Source organism: Amphiura filiformis, chromosome 6, assembly GCF_039555335.1.
Source record: "Amphiura filiformis chromosome 6, Afil_fr2py, whole genome shotgun sequence".
Classification (NCBI taxonomy): domain Eukaryota; kingdom Metazoa; phylum Echinodermata; class Ophiuroidea; order Amphilepidida; family Amphiuridae; genus Amphiura; species Amphiura filiformis.
Window position 1 is genome coordinate 34,063,687 of NC_092633.1, and position 20,372 is coordinate 34,084,058.

The window sequence follows — 20,372 nt, forward strand, 5'->3', positions numbered from 1 at the left end:
AAAAGGTAGGGGAACATGACCCACTGCCCCCCGGATTGACACCCATGGATGCACTCGCATGAGTGCTTCTAAGTGATGTGCCAAGTTGAATATAAAATTGGGTGGATTGTCAGGATTGAGCAACAACAATACACATGTTTGAATGGTGTCATAACGAAACTAGTTACTTTGTGTATTGTCAAAAAAATGCATCCCAATTTGATCATTATTATGTTTTCAGAATAGTTTTCCTGCATAATTATGTAAATGAATACGCTGGCGAAGGGTGAAAACAATTTTCAATATATCGCACTGCACTACAAGCAGGTTGCATTCATCACTTGTGTATGTCTGCAATCATAAATTGAATACAATGCTGGTCTTTTCAAAGATCTTACAGGTGCGAGTGATCAGCATGATATGGTTCAATGCAGAGGTACCGCGTGAACGTACCAGTGCAGCGTGGTATATTCAAAAATTGTTTTCACCTATTGCTGTTAATCCGATTATTACATAACTTCGCCAGCATATATGATGAAAGATTTAGAAAGCATAATAGTGCGGCAAGTTGGTCTACTTTTCGTGACAAAAAGAAATGCTAATTTCTATACTAATTAGACACAAAAATGTAAGAAAATTTATCAAGTGCACAGTCACAGACACATACATATAAACAATAAGCAAGTCACTGAAAATAGTTGACCATTTAGTTCCGTGATCATTTTTAGCCAAAAAGAAGAAAAAACGTCTAGACATTTCCCATCAAAGCAGGAAAAGTGTTGAGTTTCAGGAAAGGAGAGGATTTTGCTTGGAGGTGACTTGGACCTGGAACGTCTTCATTTAGCATGATGGTGATCAGATTTGATCAACCGTGAATTTAACTTATGTGATTCATAGGAAAATTGGGTTATGGCCTTTGGACTCAAAATATTGTCTTGTCTGGATGGATGCAGAGTTTTGATCCATATTATAGTTTTTTCCTTTTCAATATTCATGGAAAGAAATACTTGAAGTTGGCAATAAGCAGAATATACAGAAACTAAGCAACTTTCTCAAACTTACTTTTGTGGTCGATTGGTTTACTTTTCTGGAATTGTGCCCTGTTGAATTCAGAGAGCGGGAGGGTGTGCATGTGCACGATCTATGCATCAAACATGCAAATTCAGCCTATTTTGGGGCTCGTCTTGCCATCCCGCTGCGTACCCCGGGTCTAGGTTTCTGCATACGCCCATTCCTATTTAATAGGGCACAATTTCAGTAAACGGTATCGAACATGCTGTATCTGACAGGCTAGCTGTATTCGTTTAAAAGGTAGTTCCTTCAGTATCTGAAACTGATCTACAAGTGTACTCTGTGTGATATAATTTTCCCTTGCCCCATGTTTTTTTATTTATGTTATTTTAAAATCAACATCATCCCCCCCTAAAAAAAAAAAATCAAAATTTTGCATGAATGTAAAGAATTAAGACATTATCCATGGTTAAGGGATCTAAAATGAGCGTTTATTGCGTTTCGACAGTATTTTTGTGGGACATGAGAGCACCTCAGACCTATCGAATTGCATTCTGAATCTGAAGCATGTCTTTCTGATATCAAATAATTTTCATTTTTGAAAATCACAATATAATACAAATGTTATGACAAATTATAAAAATTTGATATTTTTCAAATTTTGATATATAACAGTCCTCAAGTAAATTATATAAATCTAATGTTATATTCTTAAAGTGTATGTAGCAGGGAGGAAAAGCCGACGGTCAATTGAAAATTTTGACATTTCATATTGAAGATATGGATTTTTTCCCCAAAAGACCTATTTTTTTTTTGGTGTTTTGGGAAAAAAATCCATATCTTCAATACTGTAAAGGTCAAAATTTTCAATTGATCGTCGGGTTTTTCATCCCACCTACATACACTTTAAGTATAAATCATCAGATTTCTAAAGTTTACTTCAAGTACTGTTAAATATCAAAAATATCAATTTTTAATGATTTGCCATAAAATGTGTACTAAATTGCTAATTTCAAAAATCAAAATTATTTGATATCAGAATGACATTCTTCGTATTCAGAATGCAATTCGATATGTCTGATGTGCTCTGATGTCCCAAAATAAATACTGTCCAAACGTTCATACCCCAGCCCTTAAGTAGATGTGAAATAGATGCCAGATTACAATAACCTGTCAATGCTTTATGATGCAGTAAACTGACTGTGTAATTTAATGGAACCGCTATTACTTTGTATTATATCGTTCTCAGGAAATTCAGCACGTGTGATATGTTGCCCTCTCCTCATGCGCCCCTTCCTGTCAAGGAAATCATCCAATTATCCTGGGTATTGTGAGACGCTTGATAACAGTGCTAGAAAATGTTCACGTAATGTACTGAAGACTGATAACAAAATTATGTGGCAAAGGGAAATTATACAATAAAAAGCACAGACTGCATAAAAAGTAACGTGTAATTGGAATTATATGCAAACTTGGTAGATTTGACTTTGATCGAGAGGTTTAACTTTGATTGCTCGAGAAACAGTGAGAGATTTCTGTTTTTATTGTATTTTAAAGCAAATCATGAACACTCCTTTAATTAAGGGGTTGTGTTACACTTAATTTTAAGTGCAGGAAGATTTTCATAACCGAGTAATATTTAATTAATTAATGTTGTGTGAAAATGTTGTATTTTTGTCCAAGTGTTAATTAACTGATACTTATTTGTTTCCTGTGAACAAGGACACTTTATCATGCATTTACATATTCTCAAGTCTAATAATACCCTCTATGTACCATCTTAGAATCTTTTTGTCGGTGGGATTTACAAAAAAGAACAGACAGGGCTGTTTATCCTCAAAACATAGTTTATGGAAAATGAGTCATAGTTGGGAAGAGTGCAAATAAACATTCAAGATATTCAATGTTTTTTTAAATAATTGACACTGCCATATGATCAGTATTGGAAATAAGCCACAATGTTCAAGGCCCAGTTAGGCCTACCGTATTTCCTTGAATAGTCGCCCCCTTCAGATAAACGCCCCCGCCACTTTTTTCAGCCAAGTGTTTAAAAGATGCTGATATTTCCATGCTATCTTGTGTAGTAAGCTTACCAAGGTGCATACATGATCACAATGGCATCGGTAATTGGCGCAAATCTGGTTGTAAACCCGGAAGTTGTCGTTTCTAAGTTCATAGTTCGTCATTTCAGCGTGGGTTTTAAGCTTACCTAATGATTTTAACGGGAATTATCATCCTGAAAATGACCTCTAATAAATGCCCCCCTTTTGGAAAATGCATCGCCCCTCCAGCTGACTATTCGAGGAAATACGGTATAATGTAGGTCAAAAATTCTGCAGGCCCTCGTCAAAATGTACAGGGCAAACTCAAAATTGAAATTTTTACACATGTTTCAAAGTCCACTTTTTAAGATGTCAGACTTGGAGCAATGGCATAATAAGGGCAGCTTTAAATTCGCTGACATTGGTATCTAAATTTCATGGGCCCGTAGGTTTGTTTATTGGCAGGCCTGCAGGGTGGTATATTCACAGGCTTATGCCCCAAGGGCCTGTATTATTTTCAGCACTGCATATGATAATCTATACATTAGAAGAAGGAATTAAAATGGGCAAGAAATAGTGTGTAAACCTACTTGACTAAAGTATTAATATGCAGAAATTTAGATGTTCAATACCTTAATACCTTGTGACACAGTAGACAAAATTCATCGAAAATAAGATAACAAGGTGGTGAGTCTTTTTGTCTTTGTTCTAAAACAAGTCATTGCCGGATGGATGATGTGGTAGCAGTGTCTCGTCAAGTTTGAAAAGAAAACATGAATAGTTTACTAAGGAAGTATTAGTCTGTGTGTTGATAATTGCGGCATTTCCTTACTGGTACACTTTGCCATTCACACACACTCGTGCATACACCCTTTAACACAAACTCACCCACAGAGACAAATTATCCTGTATAAATTAAATCCATACCTTCCCCCATTACAAGTTGCACATGTTTTAAATGTTTAACACTTGTTTTGTTTTCTGTTTTCTCACAGGGTGAAACAGGATTTGAAGGTATAATAGGTCCAAAGGGTTTTAGAGTAAGTATCAAACTTCACCTTATTAAATCTCTGTAATTTCCCATTGAAAGGATTGGAGACGGCCTGAGAATAATAGTATACATGTGTACTAGAAATTTTAATTTTTTTGCAGCCTGTTGGACGAATTCACACGCCTTTTTCAGGCAGTTTTCAAAAAAGCCATTCTCATGCCTGGGTTATGCATTATTAAACAGCATCGCTCAAGTGTAGATTACTGAGAAACTTATATCCCAAAATATTTTTGTGAACAAGTATGTTCCAAAATAAATAAAGAAATAAACATCAAATTCAGTCTTCATATATATGACTGCACAGCTTTTAACATCTTTCCGAGTTCTGAACTTTTGTCATGAAAACAACTTTTAAATCTATTCAAATCCGCAGTAGTCATGAAAACGACCCTGGATTGGAATTGATGATTATAAAGTGATAAAGATATAGGCTGCAAAGATGCCACCTGCACATCTCAGATTCTCTGCATGTCTTATTCCAAATTTAAAAGTAAAAAGCACGATTATACAATCGTGAAAATCGGTCTTGAAGTTGGTAGTAGTTGCCAGAGCAAATGGAGACTCAAGAATTTGAGAATTTAATAAGTAACAACCAATAATATAGTTCATTCTTTAATATGTGTACATTTGTTTCATGTGACAGGGTATTCAAGGAAATCCCGGTTTTCCCGGCACACCCGGTTTGCCCGGTTTACCTGGGGCAGATGGTCCAATCGGAGAAAATGGCCAGCCAGGATGTAATGGAACAAAAGTAAGTGACATTGTGCTGTAATTTAGTTCATTTTAAGCCAAGCATCCATCTTTAATTCTCTCCCTCCTGTAGAATGTGACCTGCTCCCAGAACACTTAGCAACAAGTTGGCTGGCGGAAAATACAGGCCTTTATAGACCTGCATGCCATAGCCATTGGTCAAATTGAACTCTTTTGCCATTCCAGAGACCCCTTTTGAAGCCATATGAAGTTTCCAGGGACTTCATCATTCATGCTAAATTTTCCTCCAAATACCCCGAAATTGGCTTCAAATTTTGAACTTTTTTTGCTTTTGCGTAACCCTGACCTGTATCCTATAAAATTTAACTATAAAAAGAAAGGAAAGTTATCACCATCAAAAGGTCATGGTTTGTTGATGTTGATATTGTCATGAGAATGATTTCCTTTCCATTGCTTTGTTTCCAAACAAATGATAAACCGAAGTGTGCCACTTGTAGCTAGACTCACTATGGACCATAATAGCCTCATCCTAATGGCATCGTCCAATAACCTCAATTATAGACCTACAATCATAGTACAAAAAATTGACCTCAAGTTGCAGAGTATGAGTTTTTGTACCCAAATTTCCAAATGTCATTCAATGATTGTACAAATGTATTGGGGTTAAAGAACTGTGCACTAATAGATGAGAATGATTTGAATCCTAGTGACTAGTAGCTAGACTATTTGGTGATCCCTGATGTCCACTAGGTATTAAAGCCCGATAAAGTGGTCCTTTCATCAAGTCTGATCTCATCTCTGTTAGCAGCTGGTTAGAAAAAGCTGCTCATCCTCTGTTAAACTTAAAAGCATGTTTACATGCTGATAATATGACCCTTTTGAATCATGAAGTAAAAGCCCTAGATTAGTAGCCAGGAAAAGTAGCTAAACCTGCATGTCAGGTGGGTGACCCCACCTCAAAGATGAACAATTTGTTCAGTTTTAACAAAGTCCTGTTCAGAACTAGAGTTGACATTAATTTCTTCGATAATGATATCTTTTAATAACCATACACCTCAAGATCATCCAAACCCATTTTCTGAGGTCTTGTGCAAGCATTCATCTTTAGTCTTCATTCTGAGAGCTTCTGAGCAAGCTACCAAACAATGGCAAAACAAGTCTTATCTCAAACCAAAGTATTCTAGCCATCAAGAATACTTTGCTCCAACCATAATTACAGACTGCCTTGTAAACATTCAGTTAGCCCTAGATGTTCTGCCAGGAAAGTTTCCTGGTTAGGTAGGCCCTATACATAATTTAACAATGATGACAGGAGGAAGTTATTAAAATACAATTTAGAGGATAAAGACTCCTATTACAAGTTCATGTTACATGAAACATTTCAAGGCATGCTCTTGAGATTTAAATGGGCAATATTTTTCCGATCAACCTACCAAAATCAGGGCATTTAGACAATTAACACTGTAATGCATGAGTCGCCCTTCATAGCCTGTAGAGTGTACTCAAATAATGTTTTTGAGTCATTGGACATTATTGACCCTGATTCAACCTGGTTATAATGTTCTTGAGTCATAGGTCAAAGCTTTCTAAGGCAGATCACATCAAATTATTACAAAACAATGTCTGATGCCCATCTGTGAAACTTTGACAAGATACTCAGAAAGGTCAGCTGCAAACGCTATGGAGCACAATGGCCTCATCCCAATGACATAGTTCAATAACTTCAATTAAACAATAATAGTGCACAATTTTACCTCAAGTTGCAGAGTATGGGTTTTTTTTCAAAGGTCATTTAATAAATGTACAAATGTATTGGGGTTAACGAACTGTGCCCCTGGTAGATCAGCATGTTGTAGATCCTAGTGAAATAAAACATACAAAAACTAGATCCAAAGTATTGTCAAACCTAAAATTGAAATGCAAGTTGCTTCAATTGATATAGGGGGAACCATTAAGAATGCTGTTGGGCCTATTTAGCCCATTTCACCCAATTTTGTTTAATGCCCATTAAAAAAAGTCTCCAGAATTCTGCAAGAAACTGAAACTGATATAAGAATACTAGTAAGAAAGTTAACAATTTCTATCACATCTCAAAATCTAATTGCCATGACAAGCAACCCATTTCCCAACACAAATTAGCCCTACACAATATGCAACTCCATTTAATACCAAAAGGCACATGATTATTTGCATTTAATGTCATTGACATGACTTGAATCAAGTCCTCTATAGAGTGAAAACCTGTACAAAACGGTGATCATAGTAGCTAGATCTGTTTGCAATTAAGCCTTCGGATCACAGAGAGGTCATAGGAATACCTACAGCTGCTTTTACCACTCCTCAAATGCCTGCTAGCTAAGATTGGTTTTGAAACGTGCTGTTTGGTTGACCATAACGCATGAAACCATGGTCTTGCCCAATGTAATCTGTATTCTACATGATATTGCAAGCTAGCAGGACAGAGGAAATTGACCCAAACCATTTATACTGCCACAGGTTCAGAACGATAATATTACGTAGGCCTACATCTGAGACAAATATTTAGTTATATTCGTCTCAGACTACATCATGGCAAATATTTGTACATTTCCATATAAATAATGGAGTCAAAAGTTTAATAATTTCAATTTGATTGTCATAAATTTCCCGGTATAATTTATTGGCCAAGTTAATTTATTGGCCTTTTATTATAAATTGATCAGTCTCACAATGGGATTGGTAAAAAATGTAACAAATTGAAGAACAGTGATTGACAACTTGCATAGTTGTTCTGTATTTACTTCACAAAAATAAAATATGATCAATCCAGTATTAAAACTGTTGATGCATAACAACATAGAAGCAAAACTTTTCGAGTCAAATTCAATTGAATCATACCAATGATAAGCCAATTTAAGTTTATCTGTCATTCCTATGAATAATATAGTGTGACAGTTTAAATAAGGAGGTGAAAGAAGACTTAATACTCATAGGAAGTTTATGAAGTGTCAAATGTTAAGACGGGTCAAATTTATAATTATATATCACTTGCTGCAACCTGAAAGACCTGGATTATGTTGTCTTGGTGCAATGTTGTAAATACACAAAAGAAACTTTTAATTTTGTCTATTAAATACCAGGTAACCTAACCAGAATGACCTTTTCTTTATGCAATGTCAAAATACACACTAAATTTTTGTCTTATTTCTTTCAAAATTCAAAAGCTTAAAATTCCTGACCTAAAGATTGACACAGAGATTTATTGTTGCTATAAAATAGTAGAAATTTCTCAAGTTTTTATCTGTAGATGGGTTAACCACCTGTTGTATAAGAGGGCTACAAGAACTTTTGAACTTTTCCACATCAGAAGTAAAATATAGTGTGTGTATGTGTGTGATCATTCTTGGGTACCCTACGGTATTGGCTCTACCACTCCTACAATCAGTCATTTGATGTGACCCATGTCAACTATTTCAAGATGTCATCATGACATCTTGAAATAGTTGACATGGGTCACTAAATGATTTAGTTATGACAAATTAGGCGTACCATTTGTAGAAATGGAAGAGAATTGTCCAGATTTTCTCATAATATAAAGGAGTAGTTGATTCAAAGTGCATTTTGATTGTTGACCTGTATGTGTTAGTGACAGGGTGACAAACAATTTCCCTGCATTTGCTTGTCACAGATAAATGTATGATATATTATCAGGGATTCTGCATGCCACTTCTGGCACATCAGCCCAGTGGCACTTGAGTGCAAGAAAATAAATAATAATAAAGGGGGAAAAAATAGAAAATATTGTAGAGGTATTACATCCAGATAAATGCCCCATCAGAATCACAAAAAAAAAATTTATTATGATGAATCCAGTCACCCTGTCTTAAGCTGACAGTATCTCTCGCATGCAAAATTAGTGCTAAGCAAAAACCCAACATCAATACCAATACAAGAATGCCGGTACAGAATTGTACACATAATGAATTACTTACAGCTCACGGACAGTAATTTACACCCAGATGTTGTCCATGTGTGTGTAGCCACCTAAGATGCAAGGTATTTAATAAAAACCACTGAGTTACAGATGTATATCAGTAAAATAAGCAAAAATATTGCTTACATATTCAACTCGACTTTGTTATCCAGCTGAGCAACTGGCCAAAAGGAACTGTTTAGAAAAATAGCAACTTTTTCTGAGTTTCTGTATGATTCAAGGTCTTGAAAATGAAATTACATACAAGAAATATAAACATAGTTGTGATTTCACAGGTTTTTTTTTTTAATTCATGATATTAATTAACAAAAATATAAAAATAACATGTTAGAAAAAGCAAATTTTGAGGATTTTCCCCAGGTATAATTAAACCCAAATAACTTTGATATGCAATACAAGATATATAACATAGTTGTGATTTCACAGGGTTTTTAAATTCATGATAAGAAAAAAATAAAAATAACCCTCTAGGAAAAGCAAATTTTGAGGATTTTTCCCTGGTATAAGTAAACAAATAAATGCAATTTGAAAAATGTGTCAGCTATAGTATTCCATTTACTGTGAGTTTTTAATGATCTGAACTGATATTAATCTATTTAAATGTTACTTTCAGGGAAATCCAGGCCAACCAGGTTTACCAGGCAGTGGTCCATCAGGCCCAGAAGGAAGACCAGGAAGAAATGGACAAAAGGTAAATGTAGTCAGCCAAACATGCACAGTCTCACAATTACAGTGCTATTCTGTAGCACAGTAGTGGCACCCTGAAAAACCATCTTGATAATTGAATTCAACTTTATGAAACATACACAGGTTTAAACTTTTAGCTATTTCATCTATGTTGGACTTGATCCCTGGTGGCGAGACAAGGAGTCCTTCATTGGGTGGTTACTCAGCCCAGTGATGCCATGCCTGTATTTCCTGTTGGGACTTTATCACTACAGTCATCTTTTTTATTATGACAACAACTGCTACAGTATTGAAGGCTTATAACATATGCTTCAGATCAGACACTTCCATGCCTGGTCAGATAGTGCAACTACATTGAGTCTTGCATTTATAAGTATGAGCTGGTCAGTAGCCCTCCTTTCAGTATAACCTAGTTCAATAACCTCCGTTAAATACTGAAGCAAGCCTTGAAATAAGCAGGCACTGGGAGCAAATTTGCCCTTGCAAAGCCACCAATAGCTCCTGGTCTTTGTAAAATTCACATGAACCATGAGCAATGTTCTAAAACAAATTGCTCCTGGTTTCAGTTTTGCACTTGATGCAGTATAGTAGTGCTGATATATGCTGTATATGCCGAGAAGGATTTACTATTTGAAAATTGCTCCTGTTTCTTCAGAAATTACCCCTGGTGCTTGTAAAGTGAACCAGGAGCAATGTTCAAAATTAATTGCTCCTGGTTACAGTTGGCTTATTTCAAGGCTTGCACTGAAGCACAATAGTGGACTATGTTGTGGATAGGATTAGCAGTTCTTGTACCCACCAAGAACTCAAATATCTGCAAAACATGGCACCTTGTCTTATATAAAAAATATTCCATGTAGGATTTGTATGTGACAATGGACTTGGACTTATTGGGTTAGTACATGTTGCAACTGTTAGTGAAATTGACCCTAGGCACCAATTTTGCAAGGCCAAGAACCGTTTCCCAAAAATTACCTGTGAGTTAACTTCAATGTACATGTGCTAGAAGAGCCTTAAGGTATTCATTTACAGCATTGATCCAGGTGTTAGCAAAACTTGCGCTGTAAAACAAGTCGGCATGGAATTAACAAGATTGCTAGAATATAACTTTGGGCAGAATATAACTTGGGCATGCAAGTTGGTATTTTGTTTGTGTGATCTTTGTAGGCTTAAACAATGAGCTAGCATTGTAGCAGCATTCTGAATATTGCTTGGTGCTGTGCGAGAATTCTGCCTTGACCAAAGAGATTAGACCCAAAGAGGACCTACTCAGAATTGCCCTTTGCATAATGCTTTTGTAAATCCACCAGAGATTAGACCCAAAGAGGACCTACTCAGAATTGCCCTTTGCATAATGCTACTGTAAATCCACCGAAGACATTAGACCCAAAGAGGACCTACTCAGAATTGCCCTTTGCATAATGCTACTGTAAATCCACCAGAGATTAGACCCAAAGAGGACCTACTCAGAATTGCCCTTTGCATAATGCTACTGTAAATCCACCAAAGAGATCAGACCCAAAGAGGACCTACTCAGAATTGCCCTTTGCATAATGCTTTTGTAAATCCACCAGAGATTAGACCCAAGAGGACATACTCAGAATTGCCCTTTGCATAATGCTACTGTAAATCCACCAAAGAGATTAGACCCAAAGAGGACCTACTCAGAATTGCTGTTTGCATAATGCTACTGTAAATCCACCAAAGAGATTAGACCCAAAGAGGACCTACTCAGAATTGCCCTATGCATAATGCTACTGTAAATCCACCAAAGAGATTAGACCCAAAGAGGACCTACTCAGAATTGCCCTATGCATAATGCTATGGTATATCTGCCATATTGGGTTGTTATGCATAGAGATCAAAATATAGTGTTTCTATGGCATTTATCGACAAAATCCAAATATTGCACGATCATTTGCGTCTTTAAGCATTGCATTATGCGTGACTGGGGCATGCGTATGTGAATAAATTTACGCGAGCATGAGTTGGGACTTGATTGAGAGTTGCAGTTACTAAAGCCTTTGAGTAACTGGAAAACCTCCCTGCAAAGTTGTTTCGGGTGGAGCTGGATTCCGGAACACAACTTAATATTAGTATGCAAAAAACTATACCCACATGACCCAAGAGCTTATTACATTGGAAATGATTATGATGCCTTATATAACACCTCAAAGAGAGACAATGCTAAAGGAAAATCAAGTATTTCCTATTCCTTAATGGTTTGATTATCATAATCAAAATAATAACATGCCCCACCTGTGAAATGCAATAAAAGAGCACGATTTAGAACATACAGGATGTGCAAAAGCTGCAATGAAGTGATCTATTGGGGTTGTGTTGAAATATCTCAATTATAGTGACAATTCCAGCTGACGTGTCATCTGCTTAACAGCCATGAGTCTCCACGGAACCGTGCCATCTGTTGACAATGTTGATGTCAATTAAATTGTATTACTAAAGGAAGAGCTTGATGAATGATGTCAATGACATAGTGAAAACATGGCAACATTTTATCAAACAAATTTATCATGTATGATGCCGGCAGGTTCGTTTTGCATACCTGCATACTGCATATTTTTAGAGTTTCTTAGTGGCGAGTATATAAAATATATTAAAGCTACTTTATTTGGAGAGCATGTTTTGGAGATGCTGGTACGAGCTTTGTGGTGGTGGCGTGCATGGAGAGCTAGAGAGGGTGGATGGGTGGATGGGTGTGCACTTCCGTTTAATTTGTTGATATTTTTCATTTTTTTAGGTTAATGAGTGTGTTTTACTTCGTTAAAATAACTTGAAAATAAAAACACCCCAAGATATGTAGTAGATGCACTGTCACCTTAACAGTTTTACTGGACTTCCCCAAGGCTACATAATTATCCAAACAGACTTTAAACACTATCCATACATGTGTATGGTTTATCCAGTACCATTTCCTATTTTTATTAATAAAAATGTATCATTGCAAACAAGCAATGTATTGTATCATTTGTTATCAACCTATAAATTAAACAGGAACTAACTATACTGATGAGTCCCTTAAGAATTGAATAACAAAAAGGGGTCACCAAATGTTTACTATTTATGAATTACATGGCACCATTGTAGGCCGAAAAAAATCAACGTTTTGGTTCTCGTACTCTCCCTCTGAGATTTGTCAGCTTTTTTTAATTTTTAAATTATTTTGGAATGCTTTAGGCCTGCTTTAGGAAGGCTTCGTACATTTTTTTGCAGTACTTTAAGGGATTTATCCCTCATAATCTCGTATTTTGAAAAAGAAAAGAAAAGGGACCTGCTTATACTCCTTTCTGTAGGAAAAGACTGAAACTACTAACAATGCAAATTTTACATTGAAGTAAAAACAAAAACCCTACCTCATTTATAGTTCATGAACACTCATTCATATACATTGTACAAATATTACCATACCACGTTCCTGTGTTCCCTATTAAATAGGCCTATGATACTAACTTTTCCTCTGGTTAATTATACCCCTCTCCCCCTTTACCCCTTCACCAAATGTTAGGGCTCAGGTTTACTGCTAGATTTTGAATACAAACTATATTTCGAATAAATCTGGATTTCATAGTATGTCCCATCATTCAGTGTGACATTCCACCTTATACCTGTACCAGGGTAAAAAGCATAGACCGCCAAAGATAGGCATTATGGGATATGATATCACTAATCTACATAAACAATGCGTATTTTGTTGTATATTTGCCAAGGAGGCAAGGACAGACATGTGCTAAATAAAATAGTTTATGTTAAGGTGATGCTGACTGAATCATTTTAGACTGATCATAATCAGACACCCAGAGAATTAATTCACACTCATGACACAGAGCATTGTACAGTCATGCAATCTAATTAGCATCTCTCACAAATTTTGAGATGTCTGCCCAAGGATCAAACAAAAGTGTTTATATCATGTGTTTATATTTTGTTTACGATATATGCCAATCATGCAACATTTGATGCTTACAACTCGCCACAAAGAAACTCTAAAAATATGCAGTATGCAGGTATGCAAAACGAACCTGCCGTGTATGATGCATTTTATATGCAGATTTTTTTTGTAACAGAATGTGATTGCAAAGCAAATTTCATGAGTGGTTTTTGTGTCATTTGACAGTAATAATCACACTTCCTTAGAGCATGATAGGACACAAATAAAGAATTAAAGAGGGTACAAAAAGTTAAATTATTTCTAATTCTTATATTTTCTTGATTCTTATTAGGGTGAACCAGGAGCAGCATCAGATGCAATAAAAGGTGTAAAAGGACAAGCTGGACAACCAGGACAACCAGGAACTCCAGTAAGTATCTTATAGCAGTTTCATCAACTGTGATTGGTTCAATTACTAACTGTAAATCACACATTGAAGAAAGCTGAATGAACACTGCGATGAATTGCATTTGAAAAGTGATGGACAATCACAAAGTTTTGTGATACAGCGCACTCTTCGCTTTAGCATTTATACTAATTACGGCACTTGCACATGACAGTTAAAATATTCAAAATACCACAAAATATGTTTTTAGGACATCCACTGATGGATTATTAAGAAAAAATGTTAAAATAATGAGCTGGACTGTATCTCACCCCGCGATGTTTCTAGTTATTATTAGGCATCTGTAATGGATACTGCATTACCCTTAATAATATGCCAAGAAATGATATCAGTTAAACTAATAATAAACCAGTTCCAGACATAAAAAGTGCAACTTGGGTACATACAATGTGGCTGCTTGATGATGCGATAACTTGTCTCACAGAAATGAGCTCAATTATTTCATGCGAAAGGAATTCTTACTCCATGCTGCATACGCAATGACTTAAGCATTTGAACCGCGGACTCTGCTGCAGGGACACTGTTAAATGAATTTGGAGTGACAGTGATCAAAATATCTTCATCCAGGGAACGAGTTAATCTCTTCAGATGGACAGATGGCATAGTACTACTACAAACATTTCCATAGATTGAGTGTACACATTCCTTTGCCAGTACGATGTGTGTTGAGTACATCATGTATCTTTATATAATGCTTTGATCTGCCGCCCCAGACACACCAGCAAATTATTTATGCAGTACATCAGCTTTTTCCTGACCGTCTGACTCCATCAGGAGTGTTGGCCAGTATCCGAACAAAGACAAACAAAGCTGTAATGAGTAGCCAATATCGGTAATCTGTCTGCCTGTTTGAGTTTTCTATCCTATCCTATCTCCCTGCCCACCCCAAGGGCCTTGAGGGCCCCGAAGCAGAGAACACACACAAGGCTAATAATTAGGCCTAGATGTTTTAAACCAGTTGCATAAAGGACCCTGTTGGTATAAAAAGATAATTTTGTGTAAGCAGATTTGTACATATCTTCATATTTCAATATTGTATCCAATGTTTCACTTGACCATGCCCTTCTGAATCGCCTTGTGGCAACCCTAGTTTTAGTTTTTAAATATTGGCATACTAAAGTAGTCTACTTCAATGTGATAATAAAATATTTATATTACAAGAAGATTGTCCCAAAAGTTTTCTGGTATATTCCAAAGGTTCTGAAAGATGCAATAAACTTGAGAAATAGTGAGAAAAAACATTTTTGAAGAGATTTTGTTCTTGAAACAGATTTTATTTACCGTGCCCTTGTTTGGAATGTTGATTTTGTTTTATTTTTTTCTCAAGGCACAAAATTTATTATAAAATTTATTTATTACTGGAGGGCAAATATATAAATTCAAGATATTGACATCCAAACTTTTCTCTATCCTGCCAAACAATGGAAAAAAATATTGTGTCTAATTCATGATTTTGAAATGGGGAAACAGACATTCAACTTATCAGGTTATGTTTGACAGTTGCCCTATTGTACATTCCTGGCTAGTGTGTGATGATAATTTGAATTTTATTTGACAAGTGGAACAAGTACTACCCTCTCGGGTAAAAGTGACATTTTGTAGGGAGGATTACTTTACCTTGAAATGTATGATGAACTTGGAGATGATTGAAATGTTGCATTGTCAAGTTGTACAGCTACATACATGGACCACAATGGCCTCATCCCAAAGGCATAGTTCAATAACTCCATTTAAACAATCATAGTGTAAAATATGACCTTAAGTTACAGAGTTTGAGTTTTGTACCCAAATTTTCAAAGGTCATTCAATGAATGTGCAAATGTATTGGGGTTAAAGAGCTGTGCCCTGGTAGATGAGCATGTTCATGTTGTGGATCCTAGTGATACAGCTCCAATATGTATAGCCTGTCCCCCATAAGATGGCACATGACCTTTGGGAAAAGTACACTGATCCCCAGGGGAGACAAAGATCAAATGGTAAGACCCCTATACAAAAGTTTTGGAAAATGTGTGGTAGCTTTAGTGAATGTTGCCACAACTTGAAACATGTTGTTTTCTGAAACAAAATTTTTGACATTAAAGTGAAAAAAAGAACTGGGTCATGTGCCATCTTATACTGATTATAGTACTTGGTGACAAAGATGCAAATTTCACTCATTTGCATAATGGAGCTTTTGAAATGAAATAAAGTTGGAGATTTCTTTGCAGAGAACTTTTTTTTGCATGTTGGGAAGCGATTCCAAGCATCCATTTTGTTCTTCCTTGTGAAATTGACAGTGTGATCTCTGTTGTTCCAGCATTGTTTGGCACAATTTATAGGTTGTGAAAATTTGAACACCCAATTACCTTTCCAATGCCACAAGGATTTCAACTTGTAGGCACCCTTAATATGGATGAATTCCAGTGATGTGGCATTACTAATTACCTGTTCATTATTTGTGATTACAGGGCCAACCAGGTTTGGAAGGTCGACCAGGCCAACAGGGAGATGCAGGTCCACAAGGTCCAGCAGTAAGTACACAGCTATAGATCATGTTGCCAGCCTTGGCCTAGCTGATATTGGGCTATTCCACTTAAATGCACACTACCCCTGTGGAAGATTTTGGAAATATCTTCCACAGGGGGAGTATGGATTTCAAATGGAATTAATGCATTAGCAGCTCCATTTGAAACTCACTCTCCCCCAGGGGAAAATTCTGGTTGAATCTTTCTAAGAGGGTTTATGAGGTCCACCAGTACCTTGCTATAGATCATGTTGCCAGCCTTGGCCTGATTTTGGGCTATTCCACTTAAAATCCACACTACCCCTGTGGAAGATTTGGTAAATATCTTCCACAGGGGGAGTATGGATTTCAAAAGGAATTAACACATTAGCAGCTCCATTTGAAACTCACTCTCCCCCAGGGGAAGATTCTGGTTGAATCTTTCTCAGAGGATTTATGAAATTCAAATAGAGCTTCCTAATGTGCTCATTCCATTTGAAATTTATACTCCCCCTGTGGCAGATATGTCCAAAATCATCCACAGGTATAGTGTGGATTTGAAATGGAATAGGCCATTAGAAGCAATGCCGAGTTGATAATATGGTTAATAATTTGAGAAATCATAAAACAGTATTCTCTAGAATTACAGCGCCCTCTAATAAACGCCCCACCATTTTTTTTTCAACCAAACGGATCCGTAACTGTTTTAATACGTACAGTACAGTACCCATATGTTTGAACATGCGATCGTATATATCATGATACTGATGTGTTGACAGCATTTGTAGAAATTCCTTATTGTATTTGGAGAACTGCAGCACTGCCAATCGGTACTAGGTTTTTAATAACCTCTAATTTGAGAGAGAATGCAGTATATTGTATTGTTCATCAGTTCAAGTGTTCAGATTAATTAATTAGCAGTAACAACCATAACAAATAACACAAATCCAAGTAACTGTATGCTGCCCAAATATATAGAAATGTCAATGTTTGGTTCTTTGACCAAATTTGCAATTTTTCAAGTGGAACTTAAAACCCTGGATCCACCTCACTGAAAGGCTCCGGGCTATTTTGCTGACAGGAACTGTTCCCTTAAATCCGCCTCTGAGGGTCAGGAACCCTTTTTATGTTTTCAGAGTGCAAATTATTTATTACAATGAATTTCTTTCCACAGGGTCCACCAGGACAGGATGGATCAAAGGGTAGCACAGGACAACCAGGAATTGGCTATGTAGGACAACCAGGAGACAGGGTAAATGCTTGTGATTGTTTGTTTACTAATTCCTCTAATAACAGGGCCCAGGAGTAGTATATTCAATCTGATATTTGATGAGTGTGTGCTTATAGGGGTTTACATTCTGTAAGTGAGACCGCACTATGGACCACGATGGCCTCATCCCAATGGCATTGTTCAATAACCTCAATTAAACAATCATAGTGCAAAATTTGACCTCAAGTTGCAGAGTTTGAGTTTTTGTACCCAAATTTTCAACGGTCATTCAATGAATGTGCAAATGTATTGGGGTTAAAGAACTGCGCACTGATGGATGAGCTTGTTGTGGATCCTTTTGCCAGCAGCTCTACTTTAATGCAATAGTTTAGTTGGTTATGCTTTATTGTAAGATGATAATGTTTATAGTAATGGCCTACTTGGGTCATCTTGGGACACAGGTCAAAAGGCACTTATAAATAGACAGTTGGTTTCATTTTCAGAGCAGTTTGTTAGATTAGCCTGTAGGTGTATATTGTTATAAGGAATTGATGCTTTGGTTTAGATTTGTACGTATCAATTGCACGGTGTAGCTGTTTCAAAAAGTAGGGTTCTGTTAATCAACACAAACATTGCATTTGGAAGGTTGCTCCTGCAGATTATTATGGCATAAGTTTGAGGGTGTGGTCCCCCGGGTGTGGTCGGGAGGTGCCCTACTTGTATGTATCAGTCCCTGCCTGCTGAAGGGGAGGCATACAGGATGTAGGATTTTGTAGCATTTAGGGGTTAATTACACTTGGTTTTAGAGAAGAACGTACGGCAGTCCTTTGCTTAGATTGACATGAGCACACTATTAATGAGCGACATACGCAGAGCTTTGTGTTCCCTTCAAGTACGCTGACCAACGTAATCAGCCAATCAGATTTTCGGTTTGTTGTAACGATTGAATCAGCCAATCAGAACCCCACTTTTGTGTTTACGCTGTCCACGCTCTCAAAAGGAAAACAACTGCTGTTCTTCTTTGCTACAAACTGTAATAAAGATGACTGGTTGTGACATGCTGCCTCCTTGCCTGGACACGACCAAAAGGGGAACCTGTGAGCATAGTTTTGTTATGGGGGTGCTCATAGCCCATATGCAACAAGGGTGGGTTGTTGGTTGTCAGTTCCATCATGGATGAGGACCAACACCATGTCAGCCTCTCAAATGCATTCTATGGTGTTTTTTACCAAACCTCTGCTGATCACTTTTTGACTCTATGGGATACTTTTATTTTAGTTTTAACCCTATATGTAACATCCACGTGAGGATGAGGGGCTTTGATCAGAGGGGAGACCCCAGCCTGTATAAGCCGGAAGTTTTAGATGTTATTTTATTTAGACATTTGGCAGAATTTCATTGGGCTGAGGTGCATGGAAAAGGGGAGAGGGTTTAGACAGTTGTCAGTTGAAATATTCAGTTGGGTACTTGTATGGAAAGATGGGACTAATTTGGTAGAAGATGGTTCAGTTGATTGGAGCTAAATATATAGGCCTATATAGCATCTCACAGGAAAGGTATGACTCCATTCACAATTCTAGGGATTCTATACAAAAGGAAAATATTCAACATTGTACAGGTGTAGCTCCTGATCCACTTATTGTGAAAAGAGTGCTGTGACACAGGGAGTGTGAATTTCAAATGGGATGACCTGAATGGGTGATTACATTTGAAATCTATACTCCCTGTGTAAGAGGTTAAGGTCATGTCTTCCATAGGGGTGTATGGATTTCAACCATAATTGCACAAACCACTTTCATGGTTCAAGAGAAATGATTAGATCAGAAGTTAACAAAATACGTACAAGCCAACCAAAATTATTCCACAGACACCATGGACCACAATAGCCTCATCCCAATGGCACAGTTCAATAACCTCAATTATACAATCAAAGTGCAAAATTTGACCTCAAGTTGAACAGTATGAGTTTTTGTACCCAAATTTTCAAAGGTCATTCAATGAATGTACAAATGTATTGGGGTTAAAAAACTGTGCCCTTATAAATGAGCATGTTGTGGATCTTAGTAAGAGGGACCATATTGGGTGGTGTCAGTGTAAGTTTAAGCCAAAATATTTAATATTTTTAGGTCATGCATCACAAATCTAGTCTTGGTAAGGACATCAATGGGATACCACTGTTCCATCAATCTTTTACACTTCCAAATATTTTGTACCATATGAAAACAAAAATGTGACATTGTTTTGGCTATAGAGACTCACTGTTTACATCAGAACCCATGTTAATTGTGTTGAGGTCATCTTTCACAAACCCCCACACCTGTCATCAAATAGCTGATCTGAGATGTCATGTTTTTGCTGGAAGTTCAAAGTTCTATTAGGGACGCATCATTAGATATTATCGGGGAGGCTAGGGGAGTTTTAGGAAAAAAACAACTTTTCCCTTCGACTGATGAGAAAAAATAATTTTACCTCCCTGATGAGTAAAAAAAAAAATTTCCTACCCAGCTTTGTATAAAGATATATATTAAAATTGAAAAGAAATTTACTTCCAAAGGCAGCAAAAAAATAAATTCTGCCTGACCCTAACTCCCTAGCCCCTCACCCTAATGCTCAGCCGCTCAGGATATCTCAGTTTTGTTACATTTTAATTGATTGGCTTTAAAATAATAAATGTCACAAACATCTGTATACTATTTTATGGTGAATACAGAAGTTAGCCAAAATAAATATTCTTTTTTGGGAAAAATATATTTATAAGCAACTATTCGGTATGATAATGCAATACCCAATGTTATTTGATGAAGTGAAAAATAATATATCTATATTTAACTTTGAAACTCTGTTCTATAAGTAATATTATTGTTTTGAATATTT

The 20,372-nt window shown here is 36.6% G+C and overlaps 1 protein-coding gene across 2 annotated transcripts in view; it reads left to right on the top strand.

Annotated features, from left to right (window-relative positions):
* LOC140155326 (uncharacterized) overlaps positions 1-20,372 on the top strand; it is an 83,491-nt gene that overhangs the window by 25,537 nt on the left and 37,582 nt on the right. For both annotated transcript variants that reach the window (XM_072178118.1, XM_072178117.1), the window contains exons 4-9: positions 4,028-4,072; positions 4,727-4,834; positions 9,381-9,458; positions 13,693-13,770; positions 16,254-16,316; positions 17,463-17,540. In XM_072178118.1, coding sequence (XP_072034219.1) covers positions 4,028-4,072; positions 4,727-4,834; positions 9,381-9,458; positions 13,693-13,770; positions 16,254-16,316; positions 17,463-17,540 — 450 coding nt within the window. The remainder of the gene's footprint in view (positions 1-4,027; positions 4,073-4,726; positions 4,835-9,380; positions 9,459-13,692; positions 13,771-16,253; positions 16,317-17,462; positions 17,541-20,372) is intronic.